This window comes from Episyrphus balteatus, chromosome 1, assembly GCF_945859705.1.
Source record: "Episyrphus balteatus chromosome 1, idEpiBalt1.1, whole genome shotgun sequence".
Classification (NCBI taxonomy): Eukaryota; Metazoa; Arthropoda; class Insecta; order Diptera; family Syrphidae; genus Episyrphus; species Episyrphus balteatus.
In genome coordinates, this window is record NC_079134.1 from 158738712 (window position 1) to 158762966 (window position 24255).

General features: G+C 31.3%; 3 protein-coding genes and 2 non-coding genes across 6 annotated transcripts; 1 reads left to right on the forward strand and 4 right to left on the reverse strand.

Moving 5' to 3' along the window:
* Positions 1-4117: 4117 nt before the first annotated feature.
* LOC129905770 (juvenile hormone esterase-like) lies at positions 4118-6559 on the reverse strand. Of its 2 annotated transcripts, XM_055981337.1 has the most exons (5): positions 6483-6559; positions 5871-6022; positions 5574-5797; positions 5386-5512; positions 4118-5318 (listed from the first exon to the last, which is right to left on the reverse strand). In XM_055981337.1, exons 2-5 carry the CDS (start codon positions 6006-6008, stop codon positions 4185-4187), a joined length of 1623 nt encoding a protein of 540 aa, XP_055837312.1. In that variant the 5' UTR covers positions 6009-6022; positions 6483-6559; the 3' UTR covers positions 4118-4184. The 2 variants fall into 2 exon arrangements, with proteins under 2 accessions (XP_055837312.1, XP_055837313.1); XM_055981338.1 differs by lacking the exon at positions 6483-6559 and having other exon boundaries at positions 5871-6028.
* A 1609-nt stretch (positions 6560-8168) lies between these two features.
* On the forward strand, positions 8169-8240 carry Trnat-ugu (transfer RNA threonine (anticodon UGU)). Its single transcript has one exon. It is a non-coding gene; the product is annotated as a tRNA-Thr (tRNA).
* A 786-nt stretch (positions 8241-9026) lies between these two features.
* Positions 9027-13386, reverse strand: LOC129911620 (esterase B1-like). Its single transcript, XM_055989476.1, has 8 exons — positions 13076-13386; positions 12777-13000; positions 12591-12717; positions 12300-12527; positions 10707-10847; positions 10408-10631; positions 10222-10348; positions 9027-10158 (listed from the first exon to the last, which is right to left on the reverse strand). The coding sequence occupies exons 1-8, from the start codon at positions 13211-13213 to the stop codon at positions 9031-9033; spliced, it is 2337 nt and encodes a 778-aa protein (XP_055845451.1). The 5' UTR covers positions 13214-13386; the 3' UTR covers positions 9027-9030.
* A 2679-nt stretch (positions 13387-16065) lies between these two features.
* LOC129906606 (ester hydrolase C11orf54 homolog) lies at positions 16066-22316 on the reverse strand. The gene is made up of 5 exons (XM_055982421.1): positions 22158-22316; positions 17266-17364; positions 16746-17195; positions 16420-16586; positions 16066-16359 (listed from the first exon to the last, which is right to left on the reverse strand). The coding sequence occupies exons 1-5, from the start codon at positions 22234-22236 to the stop codon at positions 16186-16188; spliced, it is 969 nt and encodes a 322-aa protein (XP_055838396.1). The 5' UTR covers positions 22237-22316; the 3' UTR covers positions 16066-16185.
* Trnan-guu (transfer RNA asparagine (anticodon GUU)) lies at positions 16635-16708 on the reverse strand. The gene has a single exon. It is a non-coding gene; the product is annotated as a tRNA-Asn (tRNA).
* Positions 22317-24255: the final 1939 nt, after the last annotated feature.

Below are 24255 nucleotides of genomic sequence, written 5' to 3' on the forward strand. Positions count from 1 at the left end.
TCACCAAATATTATAGAGCACTTCTGATAGTCGTAGAATCTTGAAACTTGGTAGAATGGTAGAGCTGGTAGTTTATACAAAGGAAAAAATTTAAAATTTGAGAATTTCAGCCAGGGGGCGTGGCATCCGCCCATTTCCGCTGAATTTTCACCAAATATTATAGAGCACTTCTGATAGTCGTAGAATCTTGAAACTTGGTAGAATGGTAGAGCTGGTAGTTTATACAAAGGAAAAAATTTTAAATTTGGGAATTTCAGCCAGGGGGCGTGGCAACCGGCATTCCCGCTGAATTTTCATCAAATATTATAGAGCACTTCTGATTGTCGTAGAATCTTGAAATTTGGTAGAATGTTGGAGCTGGTAGTTTACACAAAGGAAAAAATTTAAAGTTTGAGAATTTCAGGCAGGGGGCGTGGCAACCACCCATTTTCACTGAATTTTCATCAAATATAGAGATTTTATATTCTACAGCCATACCTTGCAAAAAGTAGTGAAATCACAACAAAAACATTACTGTTAAAAAAAAGAGCCAAGTTCTCCTATGTTGAAATTATGCTGGCACAAAAAGTACTGAGATGTAAAAGTGTACCAAGTTCTAAAGTTTGGGTTCAAATTCGTATCAATAAAATTTTGATTGTTTACTTGGCAATTTTTGAAATAACTTTAAAAATCGATAATTAAGAAAAATTGTCAAGAGAACAATCAAAATTTTATTGATACGAATTTGAACCCAAACTTTAGAACTTGGTACACTTTTACATCTCAGTACTTTTTGTGCCAGCATAATTTCAACATAGGAGAACTTGGCTCTTTTTTTTAACAGTAATGTTTTTGTTGTGATTCTTCTTACAAGGTGAATTATCTTCAACAATTGAATTTCCACCAAGAAGTGAAATAGCAGTTACTGAAGAAACAGCAATGACTGCCACTAGAGCAATGCACATCAGTTTGAATGAAAACATTTTTCAATAAATTTATTTTACTGTAGTAGTAGAAAGTAGAAACAGAAAACTTCTATTATGAAAGTAGAACTAATGATTCTCAAATAATTTCTTCACTTTTTATACCAGAAAATCTTCAAATTTATCTCAAATGAATATAACAAAAATGTAGGTTAACTAAATATAATAAAGCACATAATTTATTTATATTGCAAATTTATTTCATTAAAAATGGTAAATATAAAAACATAACATACGTAAGCATCTTTTATAAATAAACTAAATTTTCAAGTTCTTATCATTTATAGATTTGTTTAAATAAAATATTTTAGTACGTTGACAGTTGACTTAACATACTTTTAATCTGTTCCTTGTTTGTTTTTGTCCAAATTATAAATAAATCAAAAAATATTTCCAACAATATTTTCGATATAACTATGAACAAAAAAAATATTTTTTTTTTTAATCAGTCTAGGTATAGTTTATCCAAAAAAGTCATAATTTCATATATTTTGAATTTTAAGTTTGAATAACTTCAAATGGGCTCACTCTATGAAAAAATTTATAAGAGATATTTTGTAGAGCGCTCAATTTTTTACAATCCCGACAAAAAATTTTGGTTCTATAAAGCTTAACAGATGCAATTGATGCTTCTGTAAAGCATTACAGAAGCAAAATTGTTAGTAGGGATGTCTTATTGTAAAGTTACAAAAATTTAAAAAAAATTATTTTTTCCCATGTTATTTATATGGAAAATAGAAAATTTTGGGTCAGTTATAGCTATCAGTAAAATCCATCAGTAAAATTTTGTTTTGCTATTTTGAATACTTTAATCTTATATTTTGTGGAAAATTTTGATGAAATAAATTGAAAACATATTTCCATTAATTTTTTCAAAAAGAATCAATGCATTTTGTGTTAAATTTTATACACAAATTCATTTTATAAATTGTACTGATCAAATTTCATTTTACTGAACAGCTGACTGCCAAATGCCAAACAAAATTCATTTCGTTTTACTGATGACGTTCCATTTTTTTACTGTTCCGGTGCCATCATTAAAAAAATTACTGATGAAGTCAACAGTAAAAAAATTGCTTGAGGCGCGAATGTCAAATAAACATTTAATTTAATGACGTAAATTTACTGATTGCTATAAACGCTCATCAGTAAAACATTTTAGATTCCTGATGTTTCAAATTTTTACTGATGGATTTTAATGATAGCTATAACTGAGGCCTTTGAGAGACTATTTGCTTCATATTTTCGAAAATATTGAGCCTGTTTTTTATTTCAAAAACGAAAGTTGCCTCAAAATGGCACAGCCTAATTTCTATAGTACTATCATGAAGGCGAATCTAGTATTAGTTCAAGTCACCCATATTTTGAGAAGGGGCTCAGTGTGTTTATTTTATACAAATTCTGCTTTTTCAAGTTACCACCAGAGTTCCTAGGATCGTTTTTCTATGGTAATATGGAAATATATAAAGAATGATGTTTATAAGTATAAAGAACTTTAACCAACAATATTTTTGGATTTATTTATAATTTGGACAAAAACAAACAAGGAACAGATTAAAAGTATGTTAAGTCAACTGTCAACGTACTAAAATATTTTATTTGAACAAAACTATAAATGATAAGAACTTGAAAATGTTTTAAGTTCATTAAAGATGCTTACGGTTATGTTTTTATATTTACCATTTTTAATGAAATAAATTTGCAATATAAACAAATTATGTGTAAATTATTATTTATATGTTTGTTTAAGCTTTATTATATTTAGTTAACCTACATTTTTGTCACAATCATTTGAGATAAATTTGAAGATTTTCTGGTATAAAAGGTGAAGAAATTATTTAAGAATCATTAGTTCTACTTTCATAATAGAAGTTTTCGGTTTCTACATTCTACTACTACAGTAAAATAAATTTATTAAAAAATGTTTCCATTCAAACTGATGTGCATTGCTCTAGTGGCAGTCATTGCTGTTTCTTCAGTAACTGCTATTTCACTTCTTGGTGGAAATTCAATTGTTGGAGATAATTCACCTTGTAAGAAGAATGAAGCAGGCGACATTAATATTCGACTTTGCTTGGGTTTGCTTGGTAAGCAAGACCCAAGTATTCTTTCAAACCCAGACTGTGCTGAAAATGATGAAGGTGAATTTTTAGATGATGGTCTCTGTACTGCAGCTCTAAACTCATTGATAAATAAATTACTTGCACTTAAAATAAACATTTAAACTAAATTAACGTAATGAAGTTTTTTATTTATTAAGTGGATATACATAGACTATTAATATTCAACGAAAGGGGTTTTGTTTCACAGGATCTTTGGTTAATTTTACTCTTAAGTGAGGACTAACTAGTTACCAATTGGTAACTAGTTAGTCCTAAGCAAGACGTTAACTTCGATGAAATTGTTTTACTAAATAGGGGCTCTATTTTGTAAAACGATTATCGTTGAAACTACTTCTTTTTCGTTGAAATGCGACTACGTATTACGATAATCGTTTTGCTTCAACGATACTCGTTTATCTTTACGACTGCCATTTAACTATCGTTTAATTTTCGTTTTCGTTTAGCTGTCATAATATTATTGCGTTTGCTGGTAGAATTCATGTGAGCCTCAAAAAAATATTCTTTTCGGTTTAGTTTAGCCAAACGACTTTCTGGTTTTACTTAATCGCTCTTTGTCGTGACTATCGTTTACTTCAGTATCGTTGATTTGCCGCTCGTTTCGTATTACGTAATAGACCCCCAGGGTTCACGACGATTTCAATGCCTATGGGGACAATTTTAGAATTTTTAATCGATGCTATTTCTTCGAAGCATGTGTGTGAATTCACAGGCATTGAATCCATTTTTACGAAGTAAAAATAATGGCGCCAACATCGCATGTGTGTCCCTAGCCTCAACGTTTGGCTAACTTGACATAGGTTATACCAGGGTTATCAATGCGAAATTTTGAGTTAAAGCTAATTCCCCTATTAACTGAAAGTTTTCTTAGTTATGTCTTCATTGGAACACTTTATTAATCCATAAATTGAATTTTTTTCTGGCTTAGGAATAATGTTCTTTCAGAAGTGAAAACAAATAAAATCGGAAGTACCATGGTAAAAAGGTTTTTATAATTTATTTAATCGTTATTCTCACATTACATACATCAAAATTTTTAACTTTAATTATATATAATAGATTTCACATAAAAACAGCGATGTTAAAAAATGTATAAATATTATTAAAATTTATTCCAGTTTTTGAGGTTCCTCCAAAATGTCATTCGTTCTTCATCAGGATTGTCCATCATCCTTATTTCCTTATCAATGATAAAAGTTTTGATGGTCATGTTTTCCCAACTGTCACATTTCGGCACAGGTTCCCAAATACAACCACCAAATTGTTGATCTATTGTTGGAGTTGGATTATTATACTTTGCAAAATTTGTCCACAATTTGCACAAAGTCACAACCATTTTTTGAGCTTCTTCCTCCCATGGTTTTGGTGGACTAAATTTCATTTGGAAAACATGACAAAGATCATCAACATGAGAAGCACCTTTCAAATGTTCAACATTGTATTTATTCTTATACAAATTCAGTTGCCCATCGAAATCAAATCGGTAAAAATACAATGGAGACTCATGTAGAAATCTGGTATGAAATTCTGCAGTTTGTCGAATATATGAAGTAAATAAACTATCACTAAACAAATCAATCAATGGATATGTCATACTATCGTCAATTTTGTTGCCTTTAAAGTAAAATTCTTTTATTGAATTAGCCAATTCGATAGCCTTTGGGTCATCCAATGGTAAATTTGACTCCGGAGGGATAAATTGACAGAAATCATTGTGAAAATCTTTTAAATTTTCACCACATTGTGAAATCCTTGCCATTCCTTCTGCATCAGTATAACCCATTAGAACAGGATGATTAATTCCTGAATTTGGATCACTCATAACCTCCAGAATATTTTTTGTTAACACAGCTTCTGGACTTTCTTCTTCTATAACTGGTCTTGATGGAATTGGAGCATCTACAAATTGAGTACCTTTCGGTATCAATGGCTTAATGAAATCCTCAAAATTGTTGTAGTTTTGTAGAAACTTTAAAATTTCATTTGGATCATCTGAATTACAACCAACTAGTTTAGCTAGATGTCTAGCTTTTCCAGGTCCATCTGAATCCGTCATTGCAGTCATAATCGATACTCCACTTTGCATTATAACTCTGTTAAAGAACTTTCTCGAATTCTTAGATAGCAAATGCATATGAACACATGCTGAACCAGTGCTATGGCCAAAAAGTGTAACATTTGTTGGATCACCGTTAAACTGGGAAATGTTTTCTTTCACCCATTTCATGGCAAGAACCTTTTTTAGAAATATTTAAGTGTTATAATATTAGACTCTTCGAAATTATAAGTGTATTTCTTCGAACCTGATCTTTCATACCGGCACTGCCAGGTATTCCCACTTCAGGAAGAGATAGATATCCAAGGACTCCTAGCCGATAGTTGAATGTGACTACAACTACATCTTCTTGTAATAAGTAAAGTGGATTATGTCTGAAATTTAAGGGATTTTTAACATACTCGCGGTCATTTAATTTTTAAGTAAAAACATTACTTATCGGAATTGCCATTGCCCCCGACAAATCCACCACCATGAATGAATAACATCACTGGTAAAGGTTTGTTTGATTTCGTTTCAGGTGTGAATACATTTAGATAAAGACAATCTTCAGATCCGATAAATGGTAAGGCTGGATCTAAGCTCCGCTGGATGGAGACTGGACCTTCCGCAACGCATTCAAGCTCTGGGACGGAAAACTTTTCAAGCGGCACGGGAGCCTATAACAGTGTCAATTAAAGTATATAGGTACTTTGATTTAATTGTTATGAGGTAAACAAATAAATAACTCACTTTGAATCTTAATTCTCCAAGTGGAGGAACTGCAAACGGAATTCCCTGAAAGTAGTGATATCGATTGCCATTTGGAAGAATATCTTCACCGCCAATCACAGTGCCAGGTTTGATAGTGACTTTTTTGGAAAATACCATTTTGGAACAAGTAGCTAGAATGGTTTTGATAAGATTTTCGTTATCTAGAAAGGCGATAACACTGGTCAACAAGATTTTTCTACAAGAACCAAAATTAAGTTTTCTGAAGGTTTTAATGCCAGTTGTACAAATATTTAATCCGTGGTTCAAAATCTGAGTTTAAGAGTGGTTCAAGGTCAGTATATGTTAAAATAGCCAATCCATGCTTGAACCGAAGTTAAACCACAGCTAATCTGATAAAATCGTCTGGTTAAATTCCTGAATCAAGGCTAAACCACTTTTGTACAAATGGTTCCTTAGGGGTATTAAACTCGAATCCGATATGATCAGAAATATTTTATAAGCCTCTGTTTTTGAAATATGACCGATAAAAAAAGCTTGTTTGCCTTTTATAACTTCATTTTACATACTTCAAATCCGGAGGCCAATCAAATTTTTTCTGAATTTTTGAGTAAAATCTTCAGAAATGTATACATTTTAGTTCTTTTTTCAAAACAAAAGTTAAATATTGTTGATCAGTGTAATTAATCCTTAATAAACAAGGACATTTGTATCCTTCTCACTGAAGGTTTCACGATTTTCACTGTGACAAAAAGTGTCCAAGGCGTTTTGTTACTTAAAACATCTGAAATAGTCTTTACAAATTAGACGTTACCGACTTTTAATAGATAACTTCTTATTTATTAATTAATTTCGATGACACTGCTTGATTTAAATCAAAAATTAGAAGAAGAAATTAATTTTAAAACATTTATTTTCACAACCGAAAACCTTAGAATCAAATGTTGAACTAAAAGAGCTCAAAAACAATTTGGACAATATAAGTAACTATCTCTTCATTTTCCTAGCCACTAATAAGTTTTTTATCTTCGATTTGATAAGCACTCGAAAGTTAATTTCGCTTTCGAATCTTTGATTCTAGAGATTTCAGAATAATCAAACCGACAAAGCAAAAACTTGTCGAATTTGATAATTTCATTATTGGGGGTGACAGTGGAAAGATTGAGTTAATTTCTTTAAGATTATTTACATTCAATACGAAAAAAGAAATTCTAGGGTGGGACAAGCAGGTTTATCGAATTCTGCTGTCGGCATTTTGTAGGAGATTTTTAATTTGTTTTGAAAAATATCCTCTTTCACTTCACTGCGAATGACGGTTTTAGGTATACAATTGGCTTTTTTTGACCTTTTGCTGATGTTGAAAAAAAAACGTCCCAGTTAAGATTAGGGCTGGTGAAATTCTATTCGAAACTTTAAAAAATTTATCGTTAGGCAATAAGGTCTTAAGGCACAAAATTGCATTTTTGGAGCATCGCTTCTGCAAATAATTTACCTTACCCCTTAAATTCAAAACGAACGGGGTTTCTAGCGATTAATAAATTACTTAAGAAATGATGCCCAAAGCAGTTACTTTATCATTCCCTCGTCAATTAAAATCTTATCATAGAAAGAAAAAAAATTTTGATAATTTTGGCAAATCATTTTCAATAAATTTCGAACCATCTTCATCTTATCATTAGTCTTATCAATTCATGAATTGATTGTGGGACATGAAGTTCGATATTTTTATATCTTCTTGTCTGAGCAACAATACATTATAATCATTCTTAAAGTGAAAATTTGATATCCGGAAAATAGCTTTAGGAATACTAATTAGCTTTCTTAGATTTACTTTTGTAAATAAATAAATGCTTTATAAAGAATTAATTGCTTTGCATCATCATCAAAAAAATGTTCCTTTAATTTTGTTCAATTGCAAGAATGGTTTATTTGATAACAAATAAACCACACAAAAGTTAACCTAATAATATTTGAAAACAGCTTTTAATGCCAACGAATTTATTTGAAATATGTATCAAAACACATTTCCATGCTTTCTTGCAAACCAACAGAAATTAGAATCAGAGCATAAATGGGTACAGGTAATAAAATGTTGAAAAAATTGAAATATTGATAAATTGTTACGCCAGTTAATATTCTTTCTTACAAATAAAAAATGTACCACTGACTTTGTTTGATTCCTACACACCCTATTATTACACACCCTAATTTGAAAGGAATTTTTGTATTTATAAATACCACCACCACCGTGCTGTTTAACCAAACAATATTCTAGAGATAATTTTTTTTATTGTTCTTTGAACATTAGTTGTCAACAAGGCCTCTTTAGCTCAGTGGCAGAGCACTGGTCTTGTAAACCAGGGGTCGTGAGTTCAATCCTCACAGGAGGCAACTTCTTTTTTTTTTAATCATGACTTTTTCTTAGATGTTAAGAAAATATGAATACGTTTTTTCTTTGTTCTGTTCTGGGAATAAAGTGATTGAAATTTCGGTTCGTATTCAAACCGACTTCAAGCGATTTCAAACAATTTTTGAAGTAAAGAAAAAAATGGAATACATTTGTGTGCTTACTTTTGTGATAGAGCTAGAGTGTGCTTAAGGGCTGAACAGAATGCGCCGCTTGTCGCTCAGTAACTTAAATCTTTGGCAAAAAGTTATAACAGCATAAGTCACTTTTTGAAACTTTTCAGGAGAGCGTTTTGATTTGCAGTCGCTCACTGCTTCGCTCAAAAGTTGAACATATTTCAACTTCGTTTATTTTTGTTTTGTGTGAAAACGTCTTATAAATCGATGAACACTAGCTGCATGCAAAGCAATTTTTTTTTTATGCACCAGATGTTTAGGGTTCGAATCCCAAGACAAACCAATACTATTTTAACTCTTTTGTTTTTTGCTTTCATGTAATTTTCAAGTAATTTTTTTTTATCTAAAGCAGAAAATCTGTTTTCTTAGGACGATACAATGAAAAATTATCGTCCGTTAATCGGCTATACAGACAATTGTGTTTTTTTATGATTTATGATGTATGATCATTTTCAATAATTGTGACTTTCTCAGTGCGAGGCAAGAGATCCTTTATGCAAAGCAAACCATGTTATTAAAATGTAATTTATATTTTCGGGTTGCTTTTTTTTAACATAAACACTTAACACAAACAAAACTAATTGTCTTCCATATTTTTTTAAAGATGGTACTTTTTAAGGTCCCTCCAAAATGCCAATCGATCTTCATCCGGGTTGTCCATCATTCTTATTTCCTTATCCAATATCAGTGTTTTGATGGTCATGTTTTCCCAGCTGTCACATTTCGGCACAGGTTCCCAAATACATCCACCAGTTTCCTTATCAATTGTTGGAGTTGGATTACTGTATTTTGCAAAATTCGTCCACAATTTGCTAAATGTCACAACCATTTTATGTGCTTCTTCCTCCCATGGTTCTGGAGGTCCAAATTCCATTTGAAAAACATGACATAAATCATCTACATGCGAAGCACCTTTTAAATGTGTAACTTTATATTTAATTTTATATAAATTCAATTGACCATCAAAATCAAATCGATAAAAATACAAAGGTGATTTATGTTGGAATCGAGTATGACATTTAGCAGCTTGTCGAATACACGAAGAAAATTGATAATCACCAATCAAATGACCTAATTGATAAATCATTTTTTCATCAATTTTTTCACCTTTAAAGTAAAATTCTTTTATTGAATTAGCTATCTCAATTCTTTTTGGGTCTTCCAATGGTAGATTTAACTCCGGAGGGACAAACTCACAAAAGTCATTTTCAAAATCACTCAAATCTTCTTTGTATCTCGAAAGATATCCTAATCCTTCGACACTGGTGTAGCCCATTAATACAGGAACTTTAACAAAATCTGGCTGACAAATTGCCTCAAAGAAAGATTTTGTAATTACTGCTTCTGGACTTTCAGCTTCAATAACCGGTTTTGTGGGAACTGTAGCATGCAAAACAGGCATACCATCACGAATCAAAGGCTTAACAAACTCTTCCAAATTTTCAAAGTTTTGCAAGTATTTCAATATATCATTCGCATCGTCTGAAGTGCAACCTACTAATTTAGCTAAATGTCTCGTTTGACCAACTCCATCTTCATCCAGCATTGAAGGCATTATAGAAACGCCACTTTGCATGATACCTCTGTGAAACAACTTTCCACAATTGGCTGTGAATAAATGCATGTGAACACACACACTACCAGTGCTATGACCAAAGAGTGTAACATTAGTTGGATCACCGTTAAATTGAGCTATGTTTTCTTGAACCCAATTCATGGCTAGAACCTGTTAAGGATAAAATTATGCAAGTTTTATAGAGCTTTACTCTCCCAAAATTTTAGTTCTGACCTGATCCTTCATACCAGCATTGCCTGGTATTCCCGCTTCAGGAAGAGAAAGACATCCAAGAACACCTAGCCGATAGTTGAATGTGACTACAACTACTCCTTCTTGTAACAAGTAAAGTGGATTGTGTCTTAAATTTAGGAAGAAGTTTTTTTTAACTCGTGAAATTTTGTAAAGAAAAATCCTTACTTGTCGCTATTGCCATTTCCAGTATTAAATCCACCTCCATGGATGTATAACATCACTGGTAAGGGTTTGTTTGATTCACATTCCGGTGTGAATACATTTAGGTAGAGGCAATCTTCAGAACCGATAAACGGCTTGCCTGTGACCCTATCCTGCTGGACTGAGTTCGGGCCTTCTTTAATGCATTCAAGCTCTGGGACAGAAAACTTTTCCAGTGGTACTGGAGCCTAATTTATTAATAAAATCAATCAATATAGACATTAGGAAAAACAAAAACGTTGACAAACAAAAGTCTTACTTACTTTAAATCTTAATTCTCCTAGAGGAGGCTCTGCAAAGGGAATTCCTTTAAAGAAGTGATAACGATTACCATTTGGAAGAATATCTTCACCTCCAATTACAGTGCCAGGTTTGATAGTTACTTTGGTGGAAAATACCATTTTCTATTCCTGTTCTGAGTTCTCGCTCTTACTTAAAAATGTAAAGTATTAAAGGAGTATTAAAGAAGTGACTTTGGTATTCAATATCCACAAATTGTCAAATCATGAATTTAAGATAAAACAATAAAATTTTGGTGGTTTTTATATTTTATTGTTCGAAATTCTATAACCGAATAACACATCGGAGTGAAATATTATACTAAGATCTAATAAACAAATTATTCGGCAATATACCTCTAGAAAATAACATTTATCTTCAAACCTTATCGATCCTGGTTTACCAAAAATAAACAAATAAACACACAATACCCACTACCATGGAAAAGGCTTATCAGTTTTACCTTTGATGGACCCAATATACATAATATTTCTGTATACCAATCTAATCTTGGGGGTTTTAATAACCTTCATAACACATAACATGATAGATTCTGTTAAATCTTAAAACCGGTCAAGTCGTAATAGGCCGCTTTCAAACAATAACTTTATACAATTATTTTTGCGATTTCGCTAAAGTGGAAGTGGTCGATTAAAAAGCATGTTAATTGATAGTAAAATCGCAAAGACATATCGCTATTTTGAAGTTAAGAACTTTCGCAAATACCTAAACATTCAAGAAAAGACGTCATCATATCTTGGTGAAATAATAGGTATATGAGTTACCTAAAATGTTGAAATTAAAATAAATTATTTATGTTAACCTCATTGATTAGATAGCTTAATTTGTTATTATCTTCATTTGTTTAGCTTTCTTTTGTTTGATTGTTGTTATTTGAACCCTGGAACGTATCTGATGCGAAAATTCTTAAATTAACCGAAACATAATCTAGAACGATTATTGATAACGGTTTGCTGATACTTTCGTATTATGTTGGAATATAAGAGTAGGTATAAGAATTTGAAAGAAGTGATAACGATTGTTCCCAAAGGAACGCAGCTATTAACATTACTAATAATAAATTTGTATTGCATAGAATTCTATGGTAAAATTTATCAACGATTTGACTAGACTACCATTCTGTTAGCTCGCAGCTCATACAAGCTGAATTTATTTTACAGTAAAGCGATATGGGCGATTTCAAAAGTACTTACCTTAAAACAAATTGATATTATTTTTTGTATAATAGTCGTGTTTTCGTGAAAATGTGAGAACAAATTAAAGACAAAAATTCTCACGGAAAATCTCCAAAAACTTACCTCCAAAAACTTATGCCGACTTTTCCCGACTAACAATTTTGCTTCTGTAAAGCTTTATACATGCTTCATTTGCTTCTATAAAGCTTTATAGAAGTAAAATTGTTAGTTGGGTTCACGAGTCGATTTTAGCAGTACAATAGCCCTGTTCCATTGGAGGTGGTAGTTTACTCGTGAGTATGAAATCTAGTACAACAACTACACATTCCTATCTCATTTGTTAATTCTAGTACTAGATCTATCGTCTGAAGTGCAACCTACTAATTTAGCTAAATGTCTCGTTTGACCAACTCCATCTTCATCCAGCATTGAAGGCATTATAGAAACGCCACTTTGCATGATACCTCTGTGAAACAACTTTCCACAATTGGCTGTGAATAAATGCATGTGAACACACACACTACCAGTGCTATGACCAAAGAGTGTAACATTAGTTGGATCACCGTTAAATTGAGCTATGTTTTCTTGAACCCAATTCATGGCTAGAACCTGTTAAGGATAAAATTATGCAAGTTTTATAGAGCTTTACTCTCCCAAAATTTTAGTTCTGACCTGATCCTTCATACCAGCATTGCCTGGTATTCCCGCTTCAGGAAGAGAAAGACATCCAAGAACACCTAGCCGATAGTTGAATGTGACTACAACTACTCCTTCTTGTAACAAGTAAAGTGGATTGTGTCTTAAATTTAGGAAGAAGTTTTTTTTAACTCGTGAAATTTTGTAAAGAAAAATCCTTACTTGTCGCTATTGCCATTTCCAGTATTAAATCCACCTCCATGGATGTATAACATCACTGGTAAGGGTTTGTTTGATTCACATTCCGGTGTGAATACATTTAGGTAGAGGCAATCTTCAGAACCGATAAACGGCTTGCCTGTGACCCTATCCTGCTGGACTGAGTTCGGGCCTTCTTTAATGCATTCAAGCTCTGGGACAGAAAACTTTTCCAGTGGTACTGGAGCCTAATTTATTAATAAAATCAATCAATATAGACATTAGGAAAAACAAAAACGTTGACAAACAAAAGTCTTACTTACTTTAAATCTTAATTCTCCTAGAGGAGGCTCTGCAAAGGGAATTCCTTTAAAGAAGTGATAACGATTACCATTTGGAAGAATATCTTCACCTCCAATTACAGTGCCAGGTTTGATAGTTACTTTGGTGGAAAATACCATTTTCTATTCCTGTTCTGAGTTCTCGCTCTTACTTAAAAATGTAAAGTATTAAAGGAGTATTAAAGAAGTGACTTTGGTATTCAATATCCACAAATTGTCAAATCATGAATTTAAGATAAAACAATAAAATTTTGGTGGTTTTTATATTTTATTGTTCGAAATTCTATAACCGAATAACACATCGGAGTGAAATATTATACTAAGATCTAATAAACAAATTATTCGGCAATATACCTCTAGAAAATAACATTTATCTTCAAACCTTATCGATCCTGGTTTACCAAAAATAAACAAATAAACACACAATACCCACTACCATGGAAAAGGCTTATCAGTTTTACCTTTGATGGACCCAATATACATAATATTTCTGTATACCAATCTAATCTTGGGGGTTTTAATAACCTTCATAACACATAACATGATAGATTCTGTTAAATCTTAAAACCGGTCAAGTCGTAATAGGCCGCTTTCAAACAATAACTTTATACAATTATTTTTGCGATTTCGCTAAAGTGGAAGTGGTCGATTAAAAAGCATGTTAATTGATAGTAAAATCGCAAAGACATATCGCTATTTTGAAGTTAAGAACTTTCGCAAATACCTAAACATTCAAGAAAAGACGTCATCATATCTTGGTGAAATAATAGGTATATGAGTTACCTAAAATGTTGAAATTAAAATAAATTATTTATGTTAACCTCATTGATTAGATAGCTTAATTTGTTATTATCTTCATTTGTTTAGCTTTCTTTTGTTTGATTGTTGTTATTTGAACCCTGGAACGTATCTGATGCGAAAATTCTTAAATTAACCGAAACATAATCTAGAACGATTATTGATAACGGTTTGCTGATACTTTCGTATTATGTTGGAATATAAGAGTAGGTATAAGAATTTGAAAGAAGTGATAACGATTGTTCCCAAAGGAACGCAGCTATTAACATTACTAATAATAAATTTGTATTGCATAGAATTCTATGGTAAAATTTATCAACGATTTGACTAGACTACCATTCTGTTAGCTCGCAGCTCATACAAGCTGAATTTATTTTACAGTAAAGCGATATGGGCGATTTCAAAAGTACTTACCTTAAAACAAATTGATATTATTTTTTGTATAATAGTCGTGTTTTCGTGAAAATGTGAGAACAAATTAAAGACAAAAATTCTCACGGAAAATCTCCAAAAACTTACCTCCAAAAACTTATGCCGACTTTTCCCGACTAACAATTTTGCTTCTGTAAAGCTTTATACATGCTTCATTTGCTTCTATAAAGCTTTATAGAAGTAAAATTGTTAGTTGGGTTCACGAGTCGATTTTAGCAGTACAATAGCCCTGTTCCATTGGAGGTGGTAGTTTACTCGTGAGTATGAAATCTAGTACAACAACTACACATTCCTATCTCATTTGTTAATTCTAGTACTAGATCTACTCATGAGCAAACTACCGCCTCCAATGGAACGGGGCTAATATGTCGCATGGCTCAAGTCGAATAGTATTCTTCCATGGATATTTCTATTTTAGTCACCTGCGGCTTACGTTCACACGAGTCGATTACAGAGTTGTAAAAATATCAATTGAGAAAAAAATGCATTATTGCAACTGAAAAAAATTTTGAAAAAAAAAATGTTATTGCAACTGAAAAAGTTTGCATCGAAAGTAAAATTGTTGTTGCAAATAAAAAAAATTCTGCATTGAAAAAAAAATTATATGCAAAATTTGTGCATTAAATCTTTTTTTTAAATATTTATCGAATTTTTTAAATACTGCCATTAGTATTTTAGATATTCTAAAACTTTTCTGTAGAACACGAATGCATTACGTATTTCGTTACAAAAACGAATGAAGATACCGAAGACAAAAAACGCTGCTTTTTGAGCTATTACCTTCTTTATGGTTGTGATTTTGAGGAAATAAATGCAAATAACCATTTTTGGCAAAAAAAAAAAAAACAAAACCGACTTCCATCTTATGGTTTTTCTCATAGTTTATATAGCTAAAACCGGACGAAATTGAAATGGGACCACACTGCGGACACCAGCTTTTCAATACAAAAAGAATTATCAAAATCCTTTTTGGAAGTCGGTAAAAATGAAATTTCAAGTATGGATTTGTTTCATTTATTTTTTTGTAGATATTTTACAATTATTCTATGTTTTCCCAAATTTTTGATAATCATGGAATATGCGAGCTCAAAATTTAGGTACCCTATCTAAGTTTTGAAATATTTATGTACATAATTTCTTCATTAACGTATTTTCATCAATTGACATCATGCCAGAAAACAAAAACGAGTAGAATATGAAATTCAAGAACTGGAAGAGAGATCAATCACTTTTAGAATCCATGTTGTCAAAGTTAGACACCGTCTTTATTTGACTGTGATAGATGGAAAAGTAGCTCATAATTTTGGAGCTTAACCTTCACAGAATGACTTATTCAAGTTGCAATCTGATATCCTGAATGAAGAAGCTCCTGTTCCAGGAATGTCATCACTGGCATGCACGAATTCGATTTTTGAAGTATGTAGGTAGGTAAGGTACAACATATTATAACTTAAGCTTTAAGACGTGGAGACTTATGATACTTCATGCAATTAAGGAAGAGTAGAAAAACGAACTCAAGTGGAATTCATATCAAAAGTTGGAACAAAAGTAATAATATTCTAGGAAGTTTTTCCCAGTAGAAAAGTGTGTGTGAAATTTCAATTAATTCCTTTGGATAGTTTAGATTTTACAGATTTTTGTTAGCTCTCCCAGTAAAATAGCACCACTGTGCGCCATTTATTCATTTTGTTTTTGCTAACAATTATTATTCTTTTCTATTATTAAAAAAAAAAATAAAACAATTTTCCAAAAGAAACTCATTTCATTATTTATTAATGTACAAAAAAATTATTAAAGTTTAATAATTAAATTAATTATTATAATTTTCATTTTTTAATTTTAAAATAAAAATTATTTCCAAACTAATCCCTGCCAACTTTGTGTGTTACAGTTGGTTTATCAATTCGAATAATTCGTTCAGCAATGTTGAAGTAACCCTCGTATTCTATAGTATCTGGTGTTGTATCATAATGATAATGACCACCCCAATTAGACGATGAAAAACTATGGAAATGTTGTAGACGCAAGTCCATATCCTTTATTTGAAAATAAAAAAATAATATTTAAAATCTCAAAAATTCAGTTAAAAAACTTACATTTTCATGAGTAACTAAAGTTCCAACTGCATTCAATTGAGCAGGCATATTATAGAACTTGAGCCAATTATTTACATCTTCGTCTGTATGAATTGGGGTCTTGGAAAAATCACGCATAACGTGCTGATGAACATGGCCATTCTTTATTAGAAATATTCCTCCCATTCCTTCAAAGTAAGAAAAAATAAAATAGAAATTTAAAAAAAAAAATATTGCGCCCCCGGGTGGGCTCGAACCACCAACCTTTCGGTTAACAGCCGAACGCGCTAGCCAATTGCGCCACGGAGGCTTGTTCTCGTGACGTTCTATATTACATTTTCACTTACCTACACATTTTTCACCATAATTTTTCTCCAAACCCAAACGCATGCATTCCACAAAATTCTCCTTTCCCTTGCGTTTGTGACACACAACTTTTAGTACTTTGCCAGGTTTTCCTTGACTGAGGAACAGATTAAGTAAAAGTGCACTTCTTGTCTCTGTTGGAGGTACTTTCTCCAACACACATTCCTCATTTGGACCATGAACTTTAGCTGTATAGCTGCTGTTGATGACATCTCCATTTGCTGCAAGCTTCATGTTGTAGATACCTTCGCAGTTGGTTCCACGAATAGGAAATGGACCAGCTCCAGCACCAATAGCTAAAATGCTAGATTTTGCATCGGGATAGCATTTTTTGATTAGGCTTTTAAGGTCATATATTTTGTTCCTTTGGACAAGAGGTAGCAAAAATGGTGGTCCACCAACTTCAAGTAATGATGGAGAACCACAAAGACCTAATACGTTTTTCAAAGATAAAAAGTTACATAGTCTCGTTCAGTTAAATTGTTTAAGTTTTAAATTTACCAGTATCAACCAAATCATAAGGTGATTTTGATAGATTTGGGCAATCCACTACTTCAACATGAACATCATCAAAATTCTTTAAAAGAGCACCTTCAAGGACTGTGAAGAGAAATGGAAGAAGGATTGGTTTTTAAAGGTTTTTTCTATACTAATTAAATTAAAAAAAAAAAAAACATAAAATTTTAGTATTCTTCATAGGGAAAGATAAACTGCTTGAATGAATTTGAGCTCCAAAAAAGTAGATACACCTACTTTGGAGAAAAAAAGCAACTTAACAAAGTTGATTCAATGTTGAGAAACTTACATGAGCTGCTCTACTTAGCCGCTCAGTTTTGTTCCATTTTTATTGAAATCCTGAGCGGCGAACTAGATTATATTCTAAATTTTGGTTTCGAGTGGAGATAAAAGTTTTATTTAAAATAAAAAAAATCGTACCGTTAGGAATCGAACCTAGGACTCCTGGGGGCCAATTCTGGTTCTGTGAACACGTGAATCGAAAAAAAATTTTCATTTTCGCTTTCACATATTCTTTTCACTTTTTTGTTTCATTTGAAACGAAAAAGCGATTCTCGTCCAGCTAATGAAAACAACGTGTTGAATTCAAAAACTTTCACTGTGGTGAATTTTTTTTCTACTGGGATTGTGATTTTGAATTGTTTCAAATGTCAAAACGAAAAATAATATTTTTAAATTGTTTTGTTGTTTCAATTTGCATTTATTAAAATTGTCTTCAATTTATGTTAGAACTCTAATTCAAACAAATCAGAGGAATATGCAAAGGTTTGGTACGTAACGATGTAAATTGGTGCTGTAATACCATACAAATAGATTTTCTCTTCTAGAAATAACATAAGATTAATCAGAAGAAATTTAAGAAACAACAAAAATCCTTCCGAAATCATCATCAAGAATACATGCACTTCCAGCGTACACTGAAGTACTTTGTTCATTGCTTTTTAGCGCAAGGACCCTTCCAACGATCTGTGGTTCAGGATTACTTATCTTCATGATCCCAAACATCAGTTTCTCCATGCATTACATAGGTTGCAATTGCATTGAATTGCATTAAAAACCGACAAGTGAAATTCCCAAGAGCTGCACAGTTTTTTGAGATCAAAAGGAAGTTTTTCGGCATCGCAGGTTTCCCGGGTGTTAAAGGGTTAATCGACGGTACGCGCATCAAAATTGCAACACCAAGAAAAGAAATAGAACACGTTTATTACTGCAGAAAAGGGGACATTCGAAAAATGTGCAAATCATAATGTGGTGCAGATCCTTTGATTTTTAGTGGTAATGCACTTCTCAAGATTCCTATATTTGGAGATGTTCCAAATCAAAATCACCTTGGAAACGTTATATTCTTCGGGATGAATTTCAAGATGAAACGGAAATGCATACAAGGGGAAATTTTAATAATGAGTGCAATGTTTTAGTTGAAGGTTGAAATATTCGAGAGCAAATTGTAAGAAAAAATTTCTCTAGATAAAAATTTAAAAAAAAGTTAAATAAAAATATCAAATTCAAACAAAAATGTATTCTTTTATTGCATTCAACAAATTGGCCAAAGTGTTTTGGAGGTTTTCTAAGGCAACCTATATACTAACCTTCCTTATCTCTAACCGTTTTTCTTTCATCTCTAAATTTTTTACTTCAAGTTCTATTATCTTATCTTTTGATAAAAATAAGGATTCTCACTTTTGACTTTTTGTTACGCTCTTGCCTCTACTTTTTTTTTCAAAAAATTATCCATTTAATATGTTCCAAAGTTTCGACTGCACACATTCACAATTGAATAATTTAGTGAAAGAAAAATATTCATATGAATAATTTTGATGTTTGTTTTCATTTTTTCACAGAACGAGAATCAAATTTATGATTGAAAAGGTGAAAAGCTTTTCGTTTCACTTATTCACAGAACCAGAATTGGCCCCCAGCGTGACTCGAATCTTTGACTGTATAAAAAGGTACAGCCTAAACGGGTGGATCGACTCTCTTCAAACTTTGTATCATTGAATAATTACGAATTGTAATTATTCAATGCTTGGTATGTAGTTTTTGAAGATTGTAAAAGATTTTTTAGAACTAAATTTTATAAAAGTAAAATTTTCTCAAAAGTTGTCATAGAACAGTTTTTTCAATTTTTTTTTAATACAAAAGCATTTATAATATACATAAATTTAATACAAATCAAAAATAAAATTTTGAAGAAATATGTACATACATTTTTGGATTTTTGAAAAAAAAAAAATTGAAATACATATTGATTTTTGAAAAATCAAATTTTCGAAAACGAGTTGATTTTTTTTGAGTAGTTAATCAACATCACTTTTGAAAATTTGATTTTTAAAACAAACAAAATTCATTTTTTTATAAAAATGTAGTATTTGGAAATTTTAGTTTTTAATTTATATTCAGGCAATATAGGTACACCAGAGAGAAAAACTAATTATTTTAATAGTTAAAACCTGGATAACTATTTTAAATAGTCATTATTGACTATTTAAATAGTCACATATACATAACTATTTTGATAGTTAAAATTGACTATTTTATAGTTAAAATTAACTATTTAATAGTTTATTTAAAGGATAAGAGTACTTCGATTGACTATTATAATAGTCACAAATAACTATTTTCTTAACTATTTTAAAAGTAGTTATCTCGATATTTCGTTCTCTGAGTGATGTACATTAGGAATGTCAAACTCAATGGTTACAAGAGGCCAAAACAGCAAGATAAAAATTTGTGTGGGCCACAGAACATGTTAAGCTACAATTTTTATATGTAAAACAGTTTTGCAAAAAAAAACATCAAAAATGATGAAACTATTTTTTTTTTTTTTTCATTTACCATTTTTTTCTCAGACCAAAGTTAGTCATTCAGGATTTTATAGGTAACTCATTCCTCTTAATGTATGAAATAACAGCTCGCATCGACAGGTACCTACTGTGAAATTTGCAAATGATTTTATATGGCAGTTTTCAAGTGCACAAAAATACTTATGAAATCGGGCATTTCAACGAATTTGGAACTTACTTCGGAGTAAAATTAGAAATCGCTTTGCTCCATTTTCCATTTTTGATACGTCAAATATGAATTTTCCTTGCAGTTTTGAGTTTAATTCAGATAAATATTTTGCTACATCTAGGTAGGTATTATGAATTATAAGCTCTGCAACCATTTTAGATAGAAATACATGCTGGTTTAAAGACTTTTATCATTAAAAACTAAAAAAAAATTCCAAGCCCCAGAAGCGTTTGTAGGTTAACTCAGAATATTCACTTCCTAGTTCACGAGATCTTATAAAATTTGTTATTTTGTTTGGTTTGTCATTTATTTATTTGTTGATTTGGAAAAAAAGGAGGTGCATGTGTGTCGAAAGCTGTGAACATAAAGTCTAAATTATAATCTAAAACTCAAAATTAATAAAAATGTGGACAGGGCCGCAAAGTTATTCGTTGTAGGCCGCATGCGGTCCGCGGGCCGCAAGTTTGACATGCCTGATTCTTTGGAGACTCATTTTGGAGAAAGTCAGAAACTAAAGAGAACCTTCTATGCAGGTACCTACCATCACCAAACTAATTACCAAACTAATCACCCCTATCCTGAGTTTCACGTGAAATATTTCCGACAGAAATATATTTGATCAATGGAATTTTAAAAGCTATCAAGCTATCGTGAGTTTCACCCCAAGGGAATTTACATTTTTTTCTAAACTAGTTTCCTGTTTGCTACAAAAATGTAATTGAGAAAAGTTCAAAATAAGGGGTATTTTTCAAACGTGAACCACTTTTCACCCGGAACTTAAAAAGGAATTTTATTCACGTGAAACACACGATAGGGCTGCATACTTTTTGATCAAAATCGCAAGAGGCGTTTTTGAGAAACAACAAAAACAATAGGTGCGTCCCACCAAGAGAGATCACTGAGGGCTCGGAGATTTTTTAAGTAAGACAAAAAATCACCGCTGAACGTTCACTTTTTTTCGGAGATTTCTGAGACGAAAATTTTTTGGACTCATTTTTCAGTTTTCTTTCTCTGGCTTTTCGATTTTTTCTAAAAACATGAAAAATGAAAATGAATGAAAAATGAAAATTTGAAGAATAATGAAATAATTTTTTCACCATTTCATACCTATTTGAAGAAAAGTTGCAGTTGTGTGAAGTTGCAGTTGAAGTGTTGGTTTTGAAAAAAAGAATGGATGCATGGGAGAAACTTGTCCCACAAAATTATTTTGCTCTCTTTCAAAATGATATTGAGAACTCAGAGATTTTTTCTTTGTGGGACGCGCCTAATATAGGCCCGCACCACCAACAAAAAAATTCTGAGAAACGAATGCATGAATTTTTTGTATCAGAAATCTCCGCCAAATACATTGAAAGCTGAGAATTGTAAAAATCTCTTAAGCCTGATAGATTTTTCTTTGTGGTACGTCGTACGTGTCTAATGTAAAATGGCGGTTCGATATGACTGTCTCTGTCTACTACCTTACGCTCATTTTAAATTTTGACCACCAGTTGTATTTTAATTTTCCCTAATTTGAAAATATCTTAAGCTATGATTTCAAAAGTCCAAATAACTTAAAATAATTTTAGAGAAAATGTTAATTTTTTAGAATACGAATTGATTTTTTTTTTTAAATATTATTTTTTTACACCTCACTGTATTTTCTATTTGGTTTTTATCTCAAAGCTCACATCTGTCAGAACTCAGAAAGCCACTTAAAAAGCTTTTACATAACAAAACAAAAACAACACAACTTTGCAATCCTGTTTCTGATTGATAACAAACCAAAGTAAACATTTGTTCTTGAAAGCTAAAATATAAAATATTCGCTTGTTAGAATTTGCATTCGAGAAAGGTGTAAAGATTTCGATGACCTCAAAACTAACCTGTTTTAACCTCATCCAAACTGGGAACAAATAACTGCTTTTCTTCAAAAGAGATATCATTTACATTTAAAGCCGACATGATGTTAATTTAATTCTTGCCAAAAATAAGTTCAATTTTATACTTGTCACGCTTTGTTAAGAAAGAATAATGACTTTATGTACGTCACACCAAAATATCAATTTAACTTATTACTAGATCTTTTTACCAGTAGAACAGTACTTTAGCGACTGAGTTGAAATTAAGTTTTGCTAGCGTAATTTCAACTTAATTATTTAGCCAACTGCTGATGTATGGAATGTTCTGATTATTATTTTTTTTTTTTAATATTTCTAAACAGGGTGGTTCATATTTTATAACTTAAAAAAAAGTATTTACCTATTCAATGTGTAAAAGATTTAAATTTTTAAATTCCTGAGTTTTAATTAAAAAAAAAAAAAAACAATTTCAATTGAATAGTAGGTATACATTGTTATTATTTGTTAAAAATAAATTTCTCCATTTTCCTGATCCAAAATCATCACCCAAAAGTTTTTTTTTTATTTAAAAAAAACAGCTACTGAATCGGACTTGTATAAAAATTTTCGCTGAAATTAGTTTAGTCAATTAGGAGAGAGTCAAATACCAAGAAATGATAGGTACCGTTTATCAAAAAAATATATTCTTGAATTTAATACTAGGATTTTATGTACCGAAGTCCTCTACTTTGGCTCAAAATCGTTTTTGAGGAAAAAAAAACAAGCTTTTCTATTTTGGTCATTCGGCAGGTACCGTTAATTTTGGACCTAAAAATAAAATTTTAATTTCGTCTTTAGGGAATCTCACAAAATTCAAAACTAACAAGTTGCAAAAAATCCAGTAGTTAAGGCTGCAGTTCAAGATAAATACAAACTGATAAACAAAATTGCAAGAGACCCCTATTTTGTAAAACGATTATCGTTGAAACTACTTCGTTATCGTTCAAACGCGATTAAGTACTACGATAATCGTTCTATTTCAACGATACTCGTTAATCTTTACGATTTACTTATCGTTTGACTTTCGTTTGCGTTAAGAGTGCATGAGGCTCAAAAACGACTTTTTCGTTTTACACAATCGCTCTTTGTCGTAACTATCGTTTACTTGTCACTCGTTTTGTACTACGTAATAGACCCCAAGAAACGATTTATCGTTACACGTAATATCGAAAATCGTTTTACACGTTTGTAATTCGTAATACGGGGTATTTTCATTCTTACCGCTCTGGAGCTGTAACCAGAACCCCAGAATTGTTTGATACTCGAACAAGCCCGCAGACATGAAGAATCAACTCAACAATCGTACTTGAACCAAAGGCACCCTAATAATATAGGGTAATCCATGTTTGGTTATAATTTCCTTTAAGTGTTTTTTGTTGTAATTTTTAAGCGAGTACTTTATTTTGTTTATTATGATAAGATGTTCAAATAAGAATTTACTCTTATCAACAAATAAACATCTCTTGTCAGCTAATGGCAATGCAGGAATTGATTTACTTAGAAGTAGGTACCTATTGAATTTAAGATTATCATTTTAATACTAATTATAAAGCAAAAAAATAATTTTGATAAGAAAGTACCTATCTTTAGAAAACTTACATTTTGATAATAGATTTTTGTTTGAACAAAACATCTGTTTCATAAAAAAAGCTTTAAAAATATAAATAAGCCTTGTGGATCAGAAAAAAATAATCAACTTTATCATTTTTCTTTCCTACTGGACAAAACGAAAATGATGGAAAATATGAAATCTTATAGACACAATCCGAAACTAAGGTAGGTTGACTTTTTTTTATTTTAAGAAAGCCAGCATTTAAGAAAACAGTGTAGCAGAATTTATAAATTGCACAAAATCTTTTTAATGATTTTACGTACATATTAGATATTTTTAAAGTTTCACAAACATTTCCTATTTTTGTGTTACTATTATTTTTGTTTAGGTCGAAAATTGTAATTTTCACTTCTTATGCCGTTTCACCCCGTTTACGATATAATAAATTAATAAAAGTGGGGCTCAAACCCATATCTTTTATGAAGCAACATTGCTCCTTGAATCAGGCGCCTTAGACCGCTCGGCCATGCT

Bases quoted from the DNA above. Each gene is read 5' to 3' on its own strand.
- LOC129905770 (XM_055981337.1), bottom strand. From the start codon at position 6,008: ATGGTATTTTCCAAAAAAGTCACTATCAAACCTGGCACTGTGATTGGC. The intron at 5,798-5,870 runs GTGAGTTATTTA...ACACTGTTATAG, and splicing joins TTGGAGAATTAAGATTCAAA to GCTCCCGTGCCGCTTGAAAA. The intron at 5,513-5,573 runs GTAATGTTTTTA...CTTAAATTTCAG, and splicing joins GGCAATGGCAATTCCGATAA to ACATAATCCACTTTACTTAT.
- LOC129911620 (XM_055989476.1), bottom strand. From the start codon at position 13,213: ATGGTATTTTCCACCAAAGTAACTATCAAACCTGGCACTGTAATTGGA. The intron at 12,528-12,590 runs GTCAGAACTAAA...TATCCTTAACAG, and splicing joins ATGCTGGTATGAAGGATCAG to GTTCTAGCCATGAATTGGGT. The intron at 10,349-10,407 runs GTAAGGATTTTT...CCTAAATTTAAG, and splicing joins GGAAATGGCAATAGCGACAA to ACACAATCCACTTTACTTGT.
- LOC129906606 (XM_055982421.1), bottom strand. From the start codon at position 22,236: ATGTCGGCTTTAAATGTAAATGATATCTCTTTTGAAGAAAAGCAGTTA. The intron at 17,365-22,157 runs GTTAGTTTTGAG...TTCTCTTCACAG, and splicing joins TTTGGATGAGGTTAAAACAG to TCCTTGAAGGTGCTCTTTTA. The intron at 17,196-17,265 runs GTAAATTTAAAA...AAAACGTATTAG, and splicing joins TTATGATTTGGTTGATACTG to GTCTTTGTGGTTCTCCATCA.